The sequence below is a fragment of the Echiichthys vipera genome (genome assembly GCF_963691815.1).
Source record: "Echiichthys vipera genome assembly, chromosome: 23".
Lineage (NCBI taxonomy): Eukaryota > Metazoa > Chordata > Actinopteri > Perciformes > Trachinidae > Echiichthys > Echiichthys vipera.
Window position 1 is genome coordinate 13562643 of NC_139848.1, and position 16925 is coordinate 13579567.

Below are 16925 nucleotides of genomic sequence, written 5' to 3' on the forward strand. Positions count from 1 at the left end.
TACATGTGAGGTAATAAGCAACAACATAATATAATACCTATATATTTAAACAATTACACTTGAGTTAGGAGAATTATTAAAATAACCTGTACAAAAAATATTTTTTCAAATCAAAATGTGACATTATTTGATAATTACGTTGTGATTCCTTTTTTTTAACTCTGTATTAACTCTCCTTTTTAATTACTGTACTATTTATTTGTTCACCAATTTAGTCACTGATTTATATAATTTTTTTAAACTTATTTTTACATTTCTCTATGCATTTCGTGTTTCCGCAAATAAGGGGGAAAAACACAAAGTAAAAATAAATATATAGAAAATACATTAATCATTGATTCTCATTTTTTTTAAATTAGTGTAAAAATAACTTTAAATAATTAACAATACATAAAAATAAAGAGTAAATAATTAAAAAGGACAAAATTTATCAAATTATTTTTTTTATGTTTGATTTTGGCAGCTTCAGTCCTCCATAGCCGATAACTCAAGGTTAGGCCTAAAAAAATACTTCTCTAAATAAACTTTTTAATTAAATGTTGTTCACTAACGCCAGACTGCAGGCGTGTGATTGGACAGGAGCCGGCTGCCGGCGTGTGATTGGACAGGAGCCGGCTGCCGGCGTGTGATTGGACAGGAGCGTACCTATGACAACATGCATGCCCAGGCCGGCCAGGTGTCTCGCCGTCTCAAAACCCATTCCTCTGGTTCCCCCTGTCACTATGGCAACCCGTCCAGTCTGCCTGGGTAAGACTGTGTAGGACGAGAGAGGACGACCACGTGAGGAGAGTCTCAGCGTCACACCAATAATAAACAATTTATGGATTTACATATTCCTTTATTCATTCCTTTAATTATGCACGACATGCACAAAAAAGTGTTAAGAAGTAAAGACGTTTTTCTCTTTTTACTCTTCTTAGCCAAAAAATGCGAGGACTACGGTTATTATTTTTTAATTAATTATGCAATAAATTCTCATATGTATATAGAAAATTGTTTTCATTTTTTTGAATTAATGTAAAAATAATTTTACATTTTTTATGATAATCTTCTAAATTATCATGTATATTAATAATGGGTATATTATTATTTATTGCATTGTAGGCGAAATAAGATAATTACATTCAATGAGTCTCTGTTCTTGTCCCATAGACTCTGAAATAGCTTTAATTTAAATATATTTATATCTATATAGATAGATCATTCACAGGCTAATATATATGATAATTTATTGCATAATTATTTAATTTAACAAAATCGTATTGAAATATTTTAGGATCCAAAATTCATTCAGAATTGAAAACAAATAAATAAAATAAGAGAATTAGTCAAGAAACCAGAGAAAAAACAAACAGGAAATTAAGAAAGAATAAATAATCAAAACAAATAAAAATAATATTATATAACACTGTTGGTTCATGGTTAAATATAACGATGCTAATTGTGCTAGCCCGTCTATGGCATTTTCAATGGTAAGTTAGCACTCATGCTAATTGTCTCACATCAATAGACTCAAATCTGTTGACCCTGTGAAAGAGGAAGTTCTTCACAACGCTACAATAAAAATGAAAAGTCTGGACGTCAAAAATCTATTTTCTTGCACATTTAATATTTTTACGTATTATATTTACACAGCAAGACATTTTTAGGACCAAAGTCCGACCCAAACCAAGAAGTTGAATCAAAGTAGCCTGAACGTTGATTTAAAGAATTCAAGAGTCCCTTTAGTTTTTCCCCACAGATGTGTCTGTTCCAATATGAAGATATCGGGGTTTATCTCAGTGAATGGATGTTTACGGTTGTGTCTAGACGGTGAGATGGGCCAAAGTTGCGTAAGACGGTTAAGGTTTGGCGTCGGTCTGGAGCAGTTAGCGCCTTCGGAGGGCGGCATCGACAATAGCAAACATGGCGTCTGTAGAGAAAATAATTTAGCTTTGTGTCGTTCAAAATCAGCCAAAAAGGTGCCGAAAGTGTACGCGACGGTGGCGTGTGAGACAACTAAACGCAAACCGCCACCTAGGGCAAGTTGTTTTTTTTTTTGGGGGGGGGGGGGGGCATAAGAGCGCCAGATGTACCCCCATCACCAACTCGTCAATTTTCTCCTCCAAATTTTGCGGCATTTTTAATTCAATTTTATTTATAGTGCCAAATCATAACAAAATTATCTCAGGACACTTTATAGACTAGGTAAAGACCACACTCTATGACTTATTTATGATAAACATAGACCCAACAATTTCCCAGTAGAGTCGGTGGCGACGAAAACCTTCCCTATAAACAGGCAGGAACGTCAGACAGACCCAGCTCTGTGGAGGACGGCCATCTGTCTTGACCGGTCTCGTCTTGACTATTTAATGTTCAGTAACTACCCTCTTCGTCGATTTTAGCAAAAGGTTGGACTGACGCTATAGTGTCGCCTCTATTTACGACGGTATTGCTTTGTTAAACCTGGAGCACTCCAGATTCGTAAGCTCAGAGGCGACAGACGCTGACTGAGGAAATGACATCCGGGACCGGACAAAAGGGTCAGTATATCCGTATTTACTGTAGGGTGGAAATGGGCCTTAAGAGCGACAATGGGCCGAGAACTCTGCGTCAGGAGGAAGGTTGATGGGACAAGTTACATTTTGAGTGATTTAGGCCTAGTCCACACGAACACGGTCCACATCACTGGTGTGATAAAAAATATCTCGTTCACCTGAAACCGCAAAATCTGCCTCACACAATGTCATGCACATGCCAAAGCAGCGACGGGAAGGACATTTTAGCCAATCACATGGCTGGAAAAATTTATACCGGAAAAACAACAATGGCGAACCGAGGCAGGGCAGATTCCTTCATGTGGACGAACAGTGAGACACATACAAAGTGCTGAGAAGTTGGTAAATAGCAGCAGCATTTTGGCAAGGTCTTCCATAATAGCCCCTCCATCAGCTGGTCGCATCTAGAGTGTTCCACAGGTCTCCATGGAAACAACTGACTGTTTACCGTTGCACAGTGTGACGTCAAACAATGGTTTTCCTTTCCACTCATGACTGCGGAAACCGGACTTTTCCAAAAAGTTCACCCTGGACTCTGAAGCACCAATGGGCTCCTTCCTTTGGGATTGACTTTGGTAATCTTACTATGAGTGGAGCTGGTACAGGGGCCAGTAGGTAAGTTTTTAAAACACTTTTAATAAACTCTGGGTTCTCAAACTACGTTGTTGGTGCTTTGTTTACTGTGTAGGGACTCTTCTTGTGCAACTGCAGATGTTTGGTGTTATTCTGAGCAGTATTGGCAGTTAAGCATTCACTGAGCTAATCAGTGCTAGCCACGTACGGCTGTTAATGGCACCCTCGAATTTCACCATTAATATTTGTTACACGAAAAAACCTTTGATTGAAAATTAGATACATGCAAGTGCTGAAAAAGACCAGGGGATGATTTTACGCCGGAATTTCACTTTAACTATAGTATTGGACATATGAAAACTTTGATCTGATGTTGCAGCTGGTTAGAAAAATCAAGGGGTCGCATAAGTTATTAGGATTCATCCACGGACATGATTGACGGCAATCACCCCACTTTCATGCAAATGACAAAATCATTTAAAGTAGCTGGGTGTAGGCCAAACATTTTTATACAGATTTTAACCCAAACTTAATTAACCGTTTTATTTTCATACCACTGATACACCTTGAACCTTATATCATTACATGATCATAATTTCTGAAAGGGTATGCAGGGAATAAAGTCGTCAAAATCCTTTGACTTTTTGAAAACTTTAGCCACGCAGTCATTCAAGTGGCTGGCCCAGACTAAAGCTTCCCTCCCAAACATTGTCCAAATCATCCTCGCAGGGCTCAGGCTCGTAGTAGCTTCGTGAGTTCTCGTACAGGAAGACCTGCTGATTGACTAAAGCCGGAGCTATACGGTTCCTTTTCCCACAGAGAACTGCCCCGGACGAGCTCAACAACCTGTGACAAGGGACACTCGTGGAAGGCACGCACCAGTACTTCTGGAGCACCTTGGGGAGGGTTGGAAACAAGGGCGCATGACTGGACCACCACAGTAAAGGGTCTTCGTTCAGACCCAGGACTCTTTGTGATTTGTAGTTGCTCAGCTCCTCGACCACCTGTGCGTGCAGCTCCTCCTGGCTCTGGTCTGTATCGGACTGACAAAATATGGCAGCCAGAGGGTTGTCTTGGGTCGCGCCGCCGACTGAAGACTCCCTCTGAGGTGCCGGCTTTTTGCTAGGAGGCTCATCAGGCACCAAGGAGAAATCCTCCAGGCATGGTCGCTCCGCAAGCTGCTTCTCGAGGATTGCTTTTGCCTCCTCTATGACGTGACTCTCAACTTTAGAGCGCTCCTGAGTCGACAGGAAAGGCAACTTCTTGTATCGAGGATCCAAGAATGTGGCGATGTTGAGGAACGTTGAAATTTCCTGCGACAGCTGTGTGTTCTGCGAATAGGTGGTCGACAGGACCTTTGAGATTACCTCTTTGGTCATACTTATCTCCTTGAGATCCCCTTCCTTGACCTTGAGGGTGGTGTTCAACAGCATATGAAGCACCGGCCTAACCATGCTAATTGTTGGGTACCTGCAAGAGGTGATCATGTTTGCCACACTTTGAAAAGGCTGGAGGACTTCAATCAAGCTATCCAACAAGGCCCAGTCAGGGCCGTCAAAGCTGAAGTGATGACTGCTGGAACTCTCTCGAAGTGTTGCAGTTACAGCAACCTGTTGCTCTTTCAGTCTTTGCAACATTGCCAAAGTGGCCAACCAAGATCTGCCCCTGTCCGTGATGAGCACAGCCTGAGCCAGGCCATGCTGCTTCTGTTTTTCCTTCAGCAGAAACATCGCCGGCTCTCTGAAATGATCGACAAGTTTGCGGCAACATCCCAGAAAGGCGTCGACCCGCGGCAGCTGGAAGGCTTCGTCCACCGCGCGGTTGACGGTGTGTCCGAGGCAAGGCATTTCCACCGACAGCTCCAGGAGGGAGCATGCTTTGACGATGTCCACTGAGCCGTTTGTGGTGGCGCCGCTGACTTTATGGGTTATCCCCCATTCGACAAATGCTTCGTACATCGCTCTGGTGATGTTCTCGGCTGTGTTGTCCTCTTGCACTTCAAACGTTTTCAGACACTTGTTGGTCATCGAGAAGCCAGTTGTGCTGCTGTAATTAACTGAATGCATAGAGAGGGAAATGTACGTTCTATTCTGAGTCTGGCTTTGCCAAAGGTCTGTAGTAACGCCACAATTTGCAACCCCAGCAATCTCACCAAAGACCATGTCCCGGGTACGGCAGTACATCTGAGGAAGCATTTTGACTGCCAAGTCGCTCTTGCTCGGCGGGGAGTACCCAGGGTCGACGGTACTCATTAAGGTCTTAAAAGTAGGCTCCTCAACCACAGACACAGGGTAAAGCCCCTCACAGATGAAGTTGATGATGGCTACCGTCAGATCATTGTGTCGTCTGTTTTCGTAGTCCAAGTTCTGCCTTAAGACTGCGTCCTGGGATTGTTGCTGAACATTCACAGCCAAGGGCTCAGTCTTTATTCTGGAGAACGCCGTAGCGAACGCCTCACGCATCTGATCCGTGTTGCTTTTCACGAATTCGCTGAACTCAACGGGGTGGTTCTTTTCGAGGTGGTACGAGAGATTGGAGGTGTTTCCGGAGTACGCGATTTGACTCATGCAGACGCGACAGTATATCCGTTTCCAGTGCAATATGCAGCCGTCTGCGTCCGTGTCGAAGCCAAAGTATTTCCAGACTTTGCTTTTCGCTCGTGGGTGAGCGACCAGATTGAGGCCCGAGCATGAAGGTCCCGAACTTTTACCTTCCATCGGTTCCTTTGGTATGCAATCCACTTGGATGCCTTCACTTTATTGAGAACCTACAGTGAAATATGAGGGTGTTGATAAAAACATTATAGACATTAAGTGAAGCTACACTGAGAAATCCTTCAGCTATGTTAACATGCACACAAGAAACTAGATCACAGTGAAAGCAAAACAGGCAGGAAACCTTAATATTGATGCTCAAAACATTCAACTTTTATGACGCTTAAAACGTTAGCTGAAGTTCCCTTGTCAGTAGCGAGGACGCGCTATATGTGCCCTTTATTTCCTTTGATACCCCTGCCCTTTAAAAAGTCTGGGCATGCCACTGCACCATCCCCATATTTAAAAGTAGACTTAAAACTTTCCTCTTTGATAAAGCTGATCCTCTGAGCTTCTCTCCTCTCTGTGTGTATCATTCATGTCTCATCAATGCATGTTACTAATTCACTTCTTCCCCGGAGTTGTTTGTACTTTGTCGTCTCTCAGGTCTCTGCTGATCGTGGTGGTGCCTGCTGCAGTGGTCCTGCATGACGCTTCCTGCTGCTATTATCTCTATTACTCATTTAAAAGATCATAAGTTTAATAATTTATTAATATTTGTAGCCATAAAAACATTCAGTACTATATCGAGTTTGTTATGCAGCAAAAAAACAAAAATCTCAAACTATAGCTGCAAATTACAATTATTTTCATCCATCTATTTTTTCAATCGATTCATTGTTTGGTCTATAAAATGTCAGAAGAGTTTTTCCCAACGCCCGAGATGACATCTTCAAATGTCTAGTGTGACAGAGGAGGAAAGAAAACAGAAACTATTCACATTTAGGAGGCTGGAATCAGATCATTTGGAGGTTGTTTTCTGTTTTATCGACTATCAAAATAGCTGCTGATTAATTGAAAAGGTGACAACTAATCGATCAAATCGTTGCGTGCCCAAAACATACAACCTTCTAAATTCAGACGTTTACCCAGCAAAACACACTCAATCAATAAATACTCAATAAAACTCACCAAATTCATCTGAGTTAGTCGTTAAACTGTTCCAACAATCATCAACACCCAAAAACCCTGTCGATATATTTGTCCGACAGGTCAAAACAATCATGATACAAATAACGCGTTGAAAGTTGTTTTAACGCCATAATGTTACCGCACACATTAACTTGGTGGGTAGTTAATCATAGTACCACATTATAGTGAGGTTTTAGGGTGACCCCCCGCCACCCTTGAACGTCAAGTAAATTTTATCTAATTGTATTTTCTGAATAGCGTCAGATCCCAACAGGAGTCATTTAAGGATCCTTTCCTATAGAACAGCTCTGTCCTTTAGTAAACAAACTAAACAGCCTTATGTTATTGATCTTATTTACACAACAGCATGTAAATTCTGTCTCTACGTGGCTGCATGTTTCCAATTCTCAGAAAACTCAGACAGCGTTGGAAATTCACTTGTTCAAAGATTGTTCGTTTAATTGTTTGGTAAGAGGCTACACTCTTAACGGGGAAAACAAAACTGAAACTTATTAGAGATCCTTTATTATTTTGTTTGAGAAGAGGCTCCTACAAAAAACAACTAAAACAGATTTAAACAAAGTGATATTCTTTCTTTCTTTTGTTGTGCCTGAAACCATAAAGTGATTTTTGATTGAACTTCGTTCTGTTTCTGTTGAAGAACATTATTTGGACCTTTTGGACATTAATTATTTAATGACATTTTCTGATGCTGAGTGTAGCTTATTGTGTGAAACACTGATTTTTTTGTCAGTGCTCGTACCCGCCCATAGACAACGCTGTTGGTTATTTCTGTGGTCGTATTTATTTATTTATATATTTATTTACGTATTCATTTATGCTTTTATTGATCCTCGAGTCATGTTTAGCCCTCCATATCTCCTGTATTTATTTATACATTGAAACAGTTAATTCCAACTATTCCCTATTTCCAGTTAATTCCCATGGCAAGTTTCGTATTTGTAAATACCAAAATTCCCCATCTTAACGTCCCATGGACAGCATTTCTACTTATTTATGCATTCATGTTTAGTCCTCCGTTGCAGCATTTATTTATTCACTGCCCCCAATTTACAGTTAATTCCCATATCAAGACTCGTATTTGGAATATTTCCAAAATTTCCCATCTTAACCTCCCGTGGACAGAATTTCTGTATTATTTTTTTTATACATTTATTTACGTATTTATCTATTCATGTAGTGATCTTTGAATCATGTTTAGTCCTCCGTAGAGGTATGTATTTATTCATTCATTACCCCCAATTTCCAGTTAATTCCCATATATTCCCATGGAAAAGTTCCTATTAGGAATATTTCCAAAATTCCCCAGCTCAACTTCCCATGGAAAGTTTCTGGAAAGTTTCTGGGAATCTACCGTAAAACGACCCGCCCCTTTGCCGCCCCAATAACAACAGTGGTAGCATAGTAGTGTAATGCTAAGCTAACAGGTAACTGGGACAAAGTGAGGTGTTTTTAGTGGACGGACTGTAAAGAGCTTAGAGTCACGTGATCAGTGAAATCACTAACACTGAATTAACTTTGGTAACCATGGAAACAAGACAGACTTTTGTCCGTACGTTGAGTTTTTAAATGGGAAAACTAAATCGCTTTATTTCCTGTTAAGTAAGGCGCATTCTTCAGGAGATTACAGGCAAGAAAATCCTCCCACCTGATTTCACACAATCGTCTTTCTGTCATTCGTCGCTCCGCCGTCACATGATTTCACGGACACTTTTGTTTTGCTGCATGGATTTAAACTAAGATAAATAACTCAAAACACAGGGTGCATTAATACGGAGGGCCAAAGCTGCCAAACAGAGGAAAAGACTCGTGAATAACTTGAGAAAATGTGACTTCATATATTCCTTTTGACATTTCTTTACACATTATGCAAAAAAATTATGAAAATGTGAAAATTCAAATAAATAATTTAAAAATAAATGTATACAGAAAACACACAGTATTTAAAGATGAATTAATGTTACCTTAGAATTAATTTAAATAAATAAAATTATAAAATTACCAAACATTTTAATTATTATTTATGACAAATTAATAGTAAGTGTAAAAATAAATGTCTAAAAGAAACACACAGCATTTTAAGAATAATGAATGTTACCTGAGAATTAATTTAAATAAATAAAATTATAAAATTAACTCAACATTTTAATTATTATTTATTACAAATGAATAGTTCATTTAAAAATAAATGTATACAGAAAACACACAGTATTTTAAGATTAATGAATGTAAACTTAGAATTAATTTAAAATAAATACAATTATAAAATGAATGGACAATAATTAAAAAATGTAAGTAGGATTTATTACAAAAATGTAAATAAATAAATAAATACCTGTTAAAATAAAAAATAATAATAAATAAAAACATAGAAAATGATATAGGAAAGAAAATAAATAAATAGGGGAATTAATGTCACATTAACAAGTAGTTAAAGCATAATTTTATACCTAAATATTATTTTTGGTGTATTTATTGGCATTTCTGAGCTTTAAATGACATTAGAAAAGATATAATGTTATATATAGTTTATGCAAACATCATTTATTAAGTCACAATTAAAATAAAAATGTTCTAATAATTTGAAAAATTAAAATTTAATTTTAAAGATTACAAAATTATCGCTATTAGCATTTAAAATAGATACGAAAATAAAAAAGGCAAATTAAATAGGAAACAATACATCACTAAATACGGAATATAAAATAAATACAATTATTATACAAAATTATAAATACAAAATTAATGGAATTTAATAAATGTAACTTATTTAATTAATGTAAAATGAAATGCATACATGTTAAAAATGAAAAGGGAACATTTTAACAATTAGTTAAAGTCTATTTGTATACCTAAATATTATGTTTTTAATAGTTTTTGTCATATTTAAACTTAAAATGAAATATAAAAGATATAGTGTAATATATAGTTTATGCAAACATTATTTAAGTCAATAATTTTGATATGAAAATTGCATTTTGAAGAACACATTATCCCCATTATTAGCATTATTATTAATTTAGACTAGACACAAAAATAAAAGACAAATTAAATAGGAAACTAAATAAATCAATAAATAGGGAAAAATAAATGAAAAAAATAATAGAAACGTCAAAAAACAAGAAGTGAATTAAAATAAATGTTATTTTTTATATTATTGGTACATTTAACAGCATTTCTAATAAATAAATGACTTGAAAAAAATGTATTATGCATTTATTTTAGATTTTGTGACTCAATGGTGCAGTGACAATTCAATAATAATAATAATGATAGAAATCATCTTTATTTAAATAAGGTTTCCAATCTTTGCTTTTCTTCCAGCTCTGTCAGCTTCTCAAACACTTTACATGCTGTCATTATGTATTTTATTAATTATTATAATAAATATCGAGTGAATTACTTCAAACTAAATTAGCCGAATTCATCAGAACACCCGTTTTAATCAAACACTGCAGCTCAATATCCCCCAACTGTGTTCGTTTCTGTTTAAAAACGATACAATGTGTAAAAACGGTGACTTTTGTAACGGAGTCTGGCGCTCAGCTGAGTAGAGCTTAAGTGTGGATTTAAGCACGTTTGTGAATGAATAAAAGGATAAAGAGCATCTGACCTGGGAGAGCGAAGGACCTGTGGAACATCTGAAACACCAGAACCTTGATTCCGCACATGTAGAGCCGCAGGAGAGGAACCAGGACCTGCAGAACCCACACCAGCATCGCGTTCATGCTAATGCTAATGCTGATGCTAATGCCAATGCCAAAGATGCTCTGTGTGTGTGACGGGCTATCGAGTCCCACTCTGCTCCTCAACCCCAACACTTTATCTGTCCGGGGTTCCGCCTCTGACACGTCACAGCACCACATGACCTGAGGAGGCCTAGACATGACTCAAGGGTAAAAATAAATACAGGAATAAATAAATCAATACAGGACTTATGGAGGCCTAAACATGACTCAAAGGTAAAAATAAAAACAGGAATAAATAAATCAATACAGGACTTTTAGAGGCCCAGACATGACTCAAGGATAAAAATACAGGAATAGATACAGGAATAAATACAGGTTGTATGGAAGACCAAACAGGACTCAGGGATGAAAAAAATACAGGAATACATAAATAGCATGGAGTCCCAAACATGACTCAAGGATCAATAAATCCATTAATCCATGAATAAATAAAATAAATGAATACGGGACTTACGGAGGCCCAAACCTGACTCAAGGATCAATAAATAAAGGAATAAATGAAAAAATAAATGCAGACAAAATGTAGAAATGAATACAGGAATAAATAAATACAGACAGAATGTATAGAAAAATAAAAGAATAAACAATAATAATTAATTACATGGATAAATAAATGCATAAATGAATGTATAAATAATTACAGGAAAAAGTAAATAAAAGCAAAAATTAACAGTTAAATGCTGAAGTAAATGAAAAACACATGCATGCATTGATACATGGATAAATAAATTGAGGATAAAATAATTGCTAAAATAAATTATTTATTTCTACATTTCTGTTTACCTGTATGTATTTGTATATATATATATATACGTTCATTTATTCCCTCATTTATCTATTTATTGATTTATTTATGCCTCTATATATATATATATATTAATGTATGTATCTATTCATTGCGAATTAAGTCATGTTTAGTCCTCCATATGAATGGCGTGATCAGTGGTTAAGATGAGAAAGTCCCATTTGATCAAAGCGTTGCATTGTGTCCGGCTGCTGTGGGAAAATCCAACTCAAACTTATTTAACACGCACACTGATATGTTTAATTTATTATACAATGTTTTTATGTTATTTCCATTGTAAAACACTACAAAACTACATTTGTTGTATGAAAGGTGCTACAACAAATGTAGTGCTAAATAAATTACTATAATAATAATAATTGTTATTATTATAATATGTGATAATTCATTACTCATACTCCACTAAACTGGTTCAGATTCTACCTCTCAGGCCGCACTCAGTTCATCCAACTCAAATCCTTCACGTCCCAGCATTCCCCCGTCACTACAGGTGTGCGCCAGGGCTCTTTCCTGGGGCCCCTCCTTTTCATTATTTACCTTCTTCTTCCCCTCGGCAATATCTTCAGTAAGTACAAAATCAGTTTTCACTGTTATGCGGATGACACCCAGCTCTACCTCTCCAGTAAACCCACCTCCACCCTCCCACCCTCGTCCCTTGCTGACTTCCTAACTGCCATAAAATCTAGGTTCTCCTCCAATTTTCTCAAACTAAACAGTGACAAAACCGAGGTTCTACTCATTGGTTCCAAATCAACACTATCCAGAACAACTCCAGCGTCTCCCCCTGCCCACAGGTCAAGAGTCTGGGTGACATCCTCGGCAGAACTCTTTTCACTCTCATATCAATAACATTACCCGCTCCGCGTATTTTCACCTGCGCAACATCAACCGCCTCAGGAACACTACCTCACTTTCTCACTTAAAATCCAAACTGAAAACTATCTGTTCTAGACACTGTGTTGTTGTTATTTTAACCTGATTTGATAATTTTTTTTACTCCCCATTTTTATTATTGTTTGTGTTGCACTGTTTTAACAAAAGTACGGTGTCCTTTAGTGCTTAGAAAGGCGTCTATAAATAAAATGTATTATTAATATTATACTAATGGCTCGATAAATTAATGAATCAATTATTATGTCAATAAATGTACCAAAAAAGAAATAAAGTCGGCTTTATTAATTGATAAAATGTCACATTACTTAATATATCTGTCTTAATTGGTTTCTTTATTTCTCTATCGTTGTATTCATTTCCCCATTACTTGACTTTCCTATTTAAATTCTATTTATATATTTATTTATATTGATCATTTTTAATGTATCTATTCATTCATGAATGTGTGTATTATTTTCCTACTATTTATTTCCCTAAATTTATTTATTCCTGTATTATTTTCTTTTCACAAGTTATAAATAGGGGGAATATGCAGAACACTGACATGAAAGAATAAACAATAAATGTATATATTATACATTTATTTACATTTTTAAATAAATAAACTAAATAAAATGCATACATGAATAACAGGAAATAGAAAGGAACCAAAGGGCCATTAATAAATACAAAGGTTAAAGAAATACAGAAGCAGAAACATCAATTTATGTCACATAAATGAATGCCTACATTTATTTTTAATACTATTTTTCGTCAGTTAATGGAATATTAATTAATTTATCAAGCTATTTTTTTTATTTTTGATGCCTGATGATATGCTCAACCTGCTTTTATAAACACTAAAGATAACTTTATGTTTTAATTATCTGTGTTCTTCACTTTTAGTTTCTTTTTAGCTGCTGTTTTCTGTAAATTTCCCTAAAGAGCTTAATCCTTTATGAATATGCGGTAAATTCCCAATCCGGTCCTTGAAACAACCCTCTTGTGTTTGTCTTTAAATATAGAATGCACAAGACTCCCAGAAATCCTACAGGAACATCAACGCAGCCCGCAGATATGGGAAGTATAATGTGAGCTTTAATCAGTGGTGAACTGCAGGACTTTTCTGCATTTTACTTGATTTGGGATGGACATTTTTAAAAACCAGATATCTGAGGGGAGTGATCCGTGACTCTGCAGATATCTATTGAGACTAAAGGTCAAAGTATTTCAAGACGTATTTGGAGACCAAAAGTCGTGGTAGTTCGAGACCAGTGGCGGCTGCTGGTCTTTTAAGGAGGGGAAGCTCATTTTTCCGGCCTACATCATAAATGTGTTTGTTTATTTAGATGTAAATTCTACCCTTCGTTCCTTTTCAAGAAAATGATCCGTGACCTTGTCGTACCAACTAGGCGTCTTTTCCAGGGACTTGAACAGTGTCCTCTAAATGGCAGCAGAGCTAGGCTGCTTAAACGGCCTTGGCCCAGCTGGAGCTGCTGCGCCAGGCTACTGTGAAGTGTGAGTGTGAGTGACGGGGGGAGAAGCTCCGCAGCTGCTGCTGCTCGTTGGGGAAAGAAAGCGCAGAGTGACAGAAAAGAGTCTCCAAACACAACGCTAGTGGTTTTTAACAAAGACAAAGTCTCTGGGGATCGGTAAAGTCTCCGGATCAGTTCAGAACAACGGAAGGAAAAACTTAGAAAATGCTCCGATGAATGTTTATTCTGCAAGATTGCTGATTCGCTCATTTAGTTGTCAATCAAAAAAGGATTCTGCCTCAGATTGCTCATCCAATCATCATGCAGAAGCTGAGCGTCCAGACCAGCCCGCTGCCCCATAGACCTCCAGAGACGCTGATCGCCGATGGGCGGGGCAAAGCCCAGCATTTATCCAATGACAGACTAGTTTGGCTGCAGTGGAACAACCCGCTCTACGCTTCCCCTTTGAAGTCAGTAGAAGCTGAGCGTCCGACTGTGTAAAGTGCTGTGGAGCTGTGGGGATGAATGAGAAGGAAGTTGCTCCGGTTACCTGTGATAAGGAGCTGATTCTGAACAAAAGATGAAGGCTTTCTAGTGCGTATTTAGTCACTGAAATGTACACACAGCAGTACATATTTCACCAATTTTTTTTTGGTGATATTTTATGGGAAACTGAGCTTCTCTTGCAGTCTTAGAGCAATCGCCACTGTTCGAGACCTAGTTCAAGACCAAAAGTCATAATATTTTGAGACCAAAATCGTAGTAGTTCAAGAACAAAATTGCGGTATTTTGAAACCTAAAGTTGTAGTATTTCATGACCAAAGTTCTAGTACCTCGAGATCAAAATCGTAGTTTTTTAAGACCAAAATTGTAGTATTTGGAGACCTAAAGTCTTGGAAGTTCAAGATGTTTTTCAAAACCAAAAGTCTGTTCCACAGCGAGACATCAACTACAGAAAGCTATGAGAGTTGATATTCAGGACAGGATCAGCTCAACATCAAACTGTACAGGACAGACAGCATCTACTGATCATGTCTTCTGCTCTCGAGATTAACGGGTTCTAGCAACCTTGTCATTGCAACGAGTCACACATACGGTACACCCAACAGAGTCTGCACTCATTAAAAAAGACTTACTTGATTTGACGATGCGGTGGTTATGGACATGGTGATACGGACCAGATAATCGGTTGAGATGAATGGCTTCATACATTCACCTCCAGTGAGGCCACTCACTGGAGTCCAAAAGTTGCATTTTTAGACCAAAACATTTTGAGAACAAAAATCATATTTCTAAATTTATTTCAGAACAAAGGTTGGTCATTTCGAAACCAAATGTCATAGTATTTCAAGACTCAAAGTTAAGCTGTAGCATTTTGAGACATATTTTGAGTCACAGTATTTCAAGACCGATTTTTCAAAATTGAATTGAAGACCAAATTTCGTAGTAATTTAAGACCAAACATCGTATTATTTCTAGACATTTTACAAGGCCAAATGTCGTAGTATTTCAAAACGTATTTTAAGACTAAATGTTGTAGTATATTTAGACCAAAAGTGGGTAATTTTGAGACTAAAGGTCATAGTATTTCAAGAAGTATTTTGAGACTACATGTTGTAGTATTTCATGAGAAAAGTCTTAGTATTTGGAGACAAAAATCGTAGTATTTGGAGACCATAAGTCTTAGTATTTGGAGACAATAAGTCTTAGTATTTGGAGACTAAAAGTCTTAGTATTTGGAGACAAAAGTCGTAGTATTTGGAGACCAAAAGTCTTAGTATTTGGAGACCAACAGTCTTAGTATTTGGAGACCAAAAGTCTTAGTATTTGGGGACCAAAAGTCGTAGTATTTGGAGACCAAAAGTTGTAGTATTTGGAGACCAAAAGTCTTAGTATTTGGGGACCAAAATTCGTAGTATTTGGAGACCAAAAGTCGTATTTGGAGACCAAAAGTCGCAGTATTTCAAGATCCCTTATTGTTTTTTCATTTGGTCTGTCTGTTAAAAACTTTGTTCCACAGCAAGACCTCAACTACAGAAAGCTACTAGAGACAGGACAGATGACATCTACTGATCATGTCGTCTGCTCTCCAGATTAACGGCTTGAAAGGCTCTCTAGCAACCTCGTCAGTGCAACTCATATCAACTAAGAGTCTGCACTCATGACTTAATTCATTTGTCGATGCGTTGGATATGGACATGGTGATTCTGACCAGATAATCTGTTGGGATGAATGGCTTCATACATTCAGAAAGAAAGAAAGAAAGAAAAAAGGATCAAAGAAAGTCATTGTAGTTGGAGACATATTTCAAGTCCAAGAGTTGCGACAAAAGTCATGGTATTTCTAAATTTATTTCAAAACCAAAGTTGTTGTATTTCAAGACCAAATGTGAAAGTATAGCGAGACTAAAAGTTGGTCATTTTGAGACCAAATGTCGTAGTATTTCAAGACTTGAAGTAAAGCTGTAGTATTTTGAGATATATTTTGAGTCAAAGTATTTCGAAACCAAAAGATGTCCTAGTACTGTATTTCAAAATGTATTTTATGACTTAAAGTTGTAGTATTAGTATTGAGACCAGAAATACGTAATTTTGAGACCAAAAGTCGTAGTATTTCGAGACCAAAAATCGTAGTATTTGGAGACCATAAGTCTTAGTATTTGGAGACAAAAGTCGTAGTATTTGGAGACCAAAAGTCGTAGTATTTGGAGACCAAAAGTCTTAGTATTTGGAGACCAAAAGTTGTAGTATTTGGAGTCCATAAGTCTTAGTATTTGGAGACTAAAAGTCTTAGTATTTGGAGACAAAAATCGTAGTATTTGGAGACCATAAGTCTTAGTATTTGGAGACAATAAGTCTTAGTATTTGGAGATTAAAAGTCTTAGTATTTGGAGACAAAAGTCGTAGTATTTGGAGACCAAAAGTCTTAGTATTTGGAGACCAAAAGTCTTAGTATTTGGAGACCAAAAGTTGTAGTATTTGGAGACCAAAAGTCTTAGTATTTGGGGACCAAAAGTCGTAGTATTTGGAGACCAAAAGTCGTATTTGGAGACCAAAAGTCGCAGTATTTCAAGATCCCTTATTGTTTTTTCATTTGGTCTGTCTGTTAAAAACTTTGTTCCACAGCAAGACCTCAACTACAGAAAGCTACTAGAGACAGAACAG

General features: G+C 37.1%; 1 protein-coding gene across 1 annotated transcript in view; it reads right to left on the reverse strand.

Annotated features, from left to right (window-relative positions):
• Positions 1 to 10578, reverse strand: part of dhrsx (dehydrogenase/reductase (SDR family) X-linked) — a gene marked incomplete at both ends in the record, with an annotated part of 17561 nt that extends 6983 nt beyond the window's left edge. Inside the window, 2 exons of the mRNA XM_083938034.1 lie at positions 646 to 753; positions 10473 to 10578. Coding sequence (XP_083794160.1) covers positions 646 to 753; positions 10473 to 10578 — 214 coding nt within the window. The remainder of the gene's footprint in view (positions 1 to 645; positions 754 to 10472) is intronic.
• Between the last annotated feature and the right edge of the window lie 6347 nt (positions 10579 to 16925).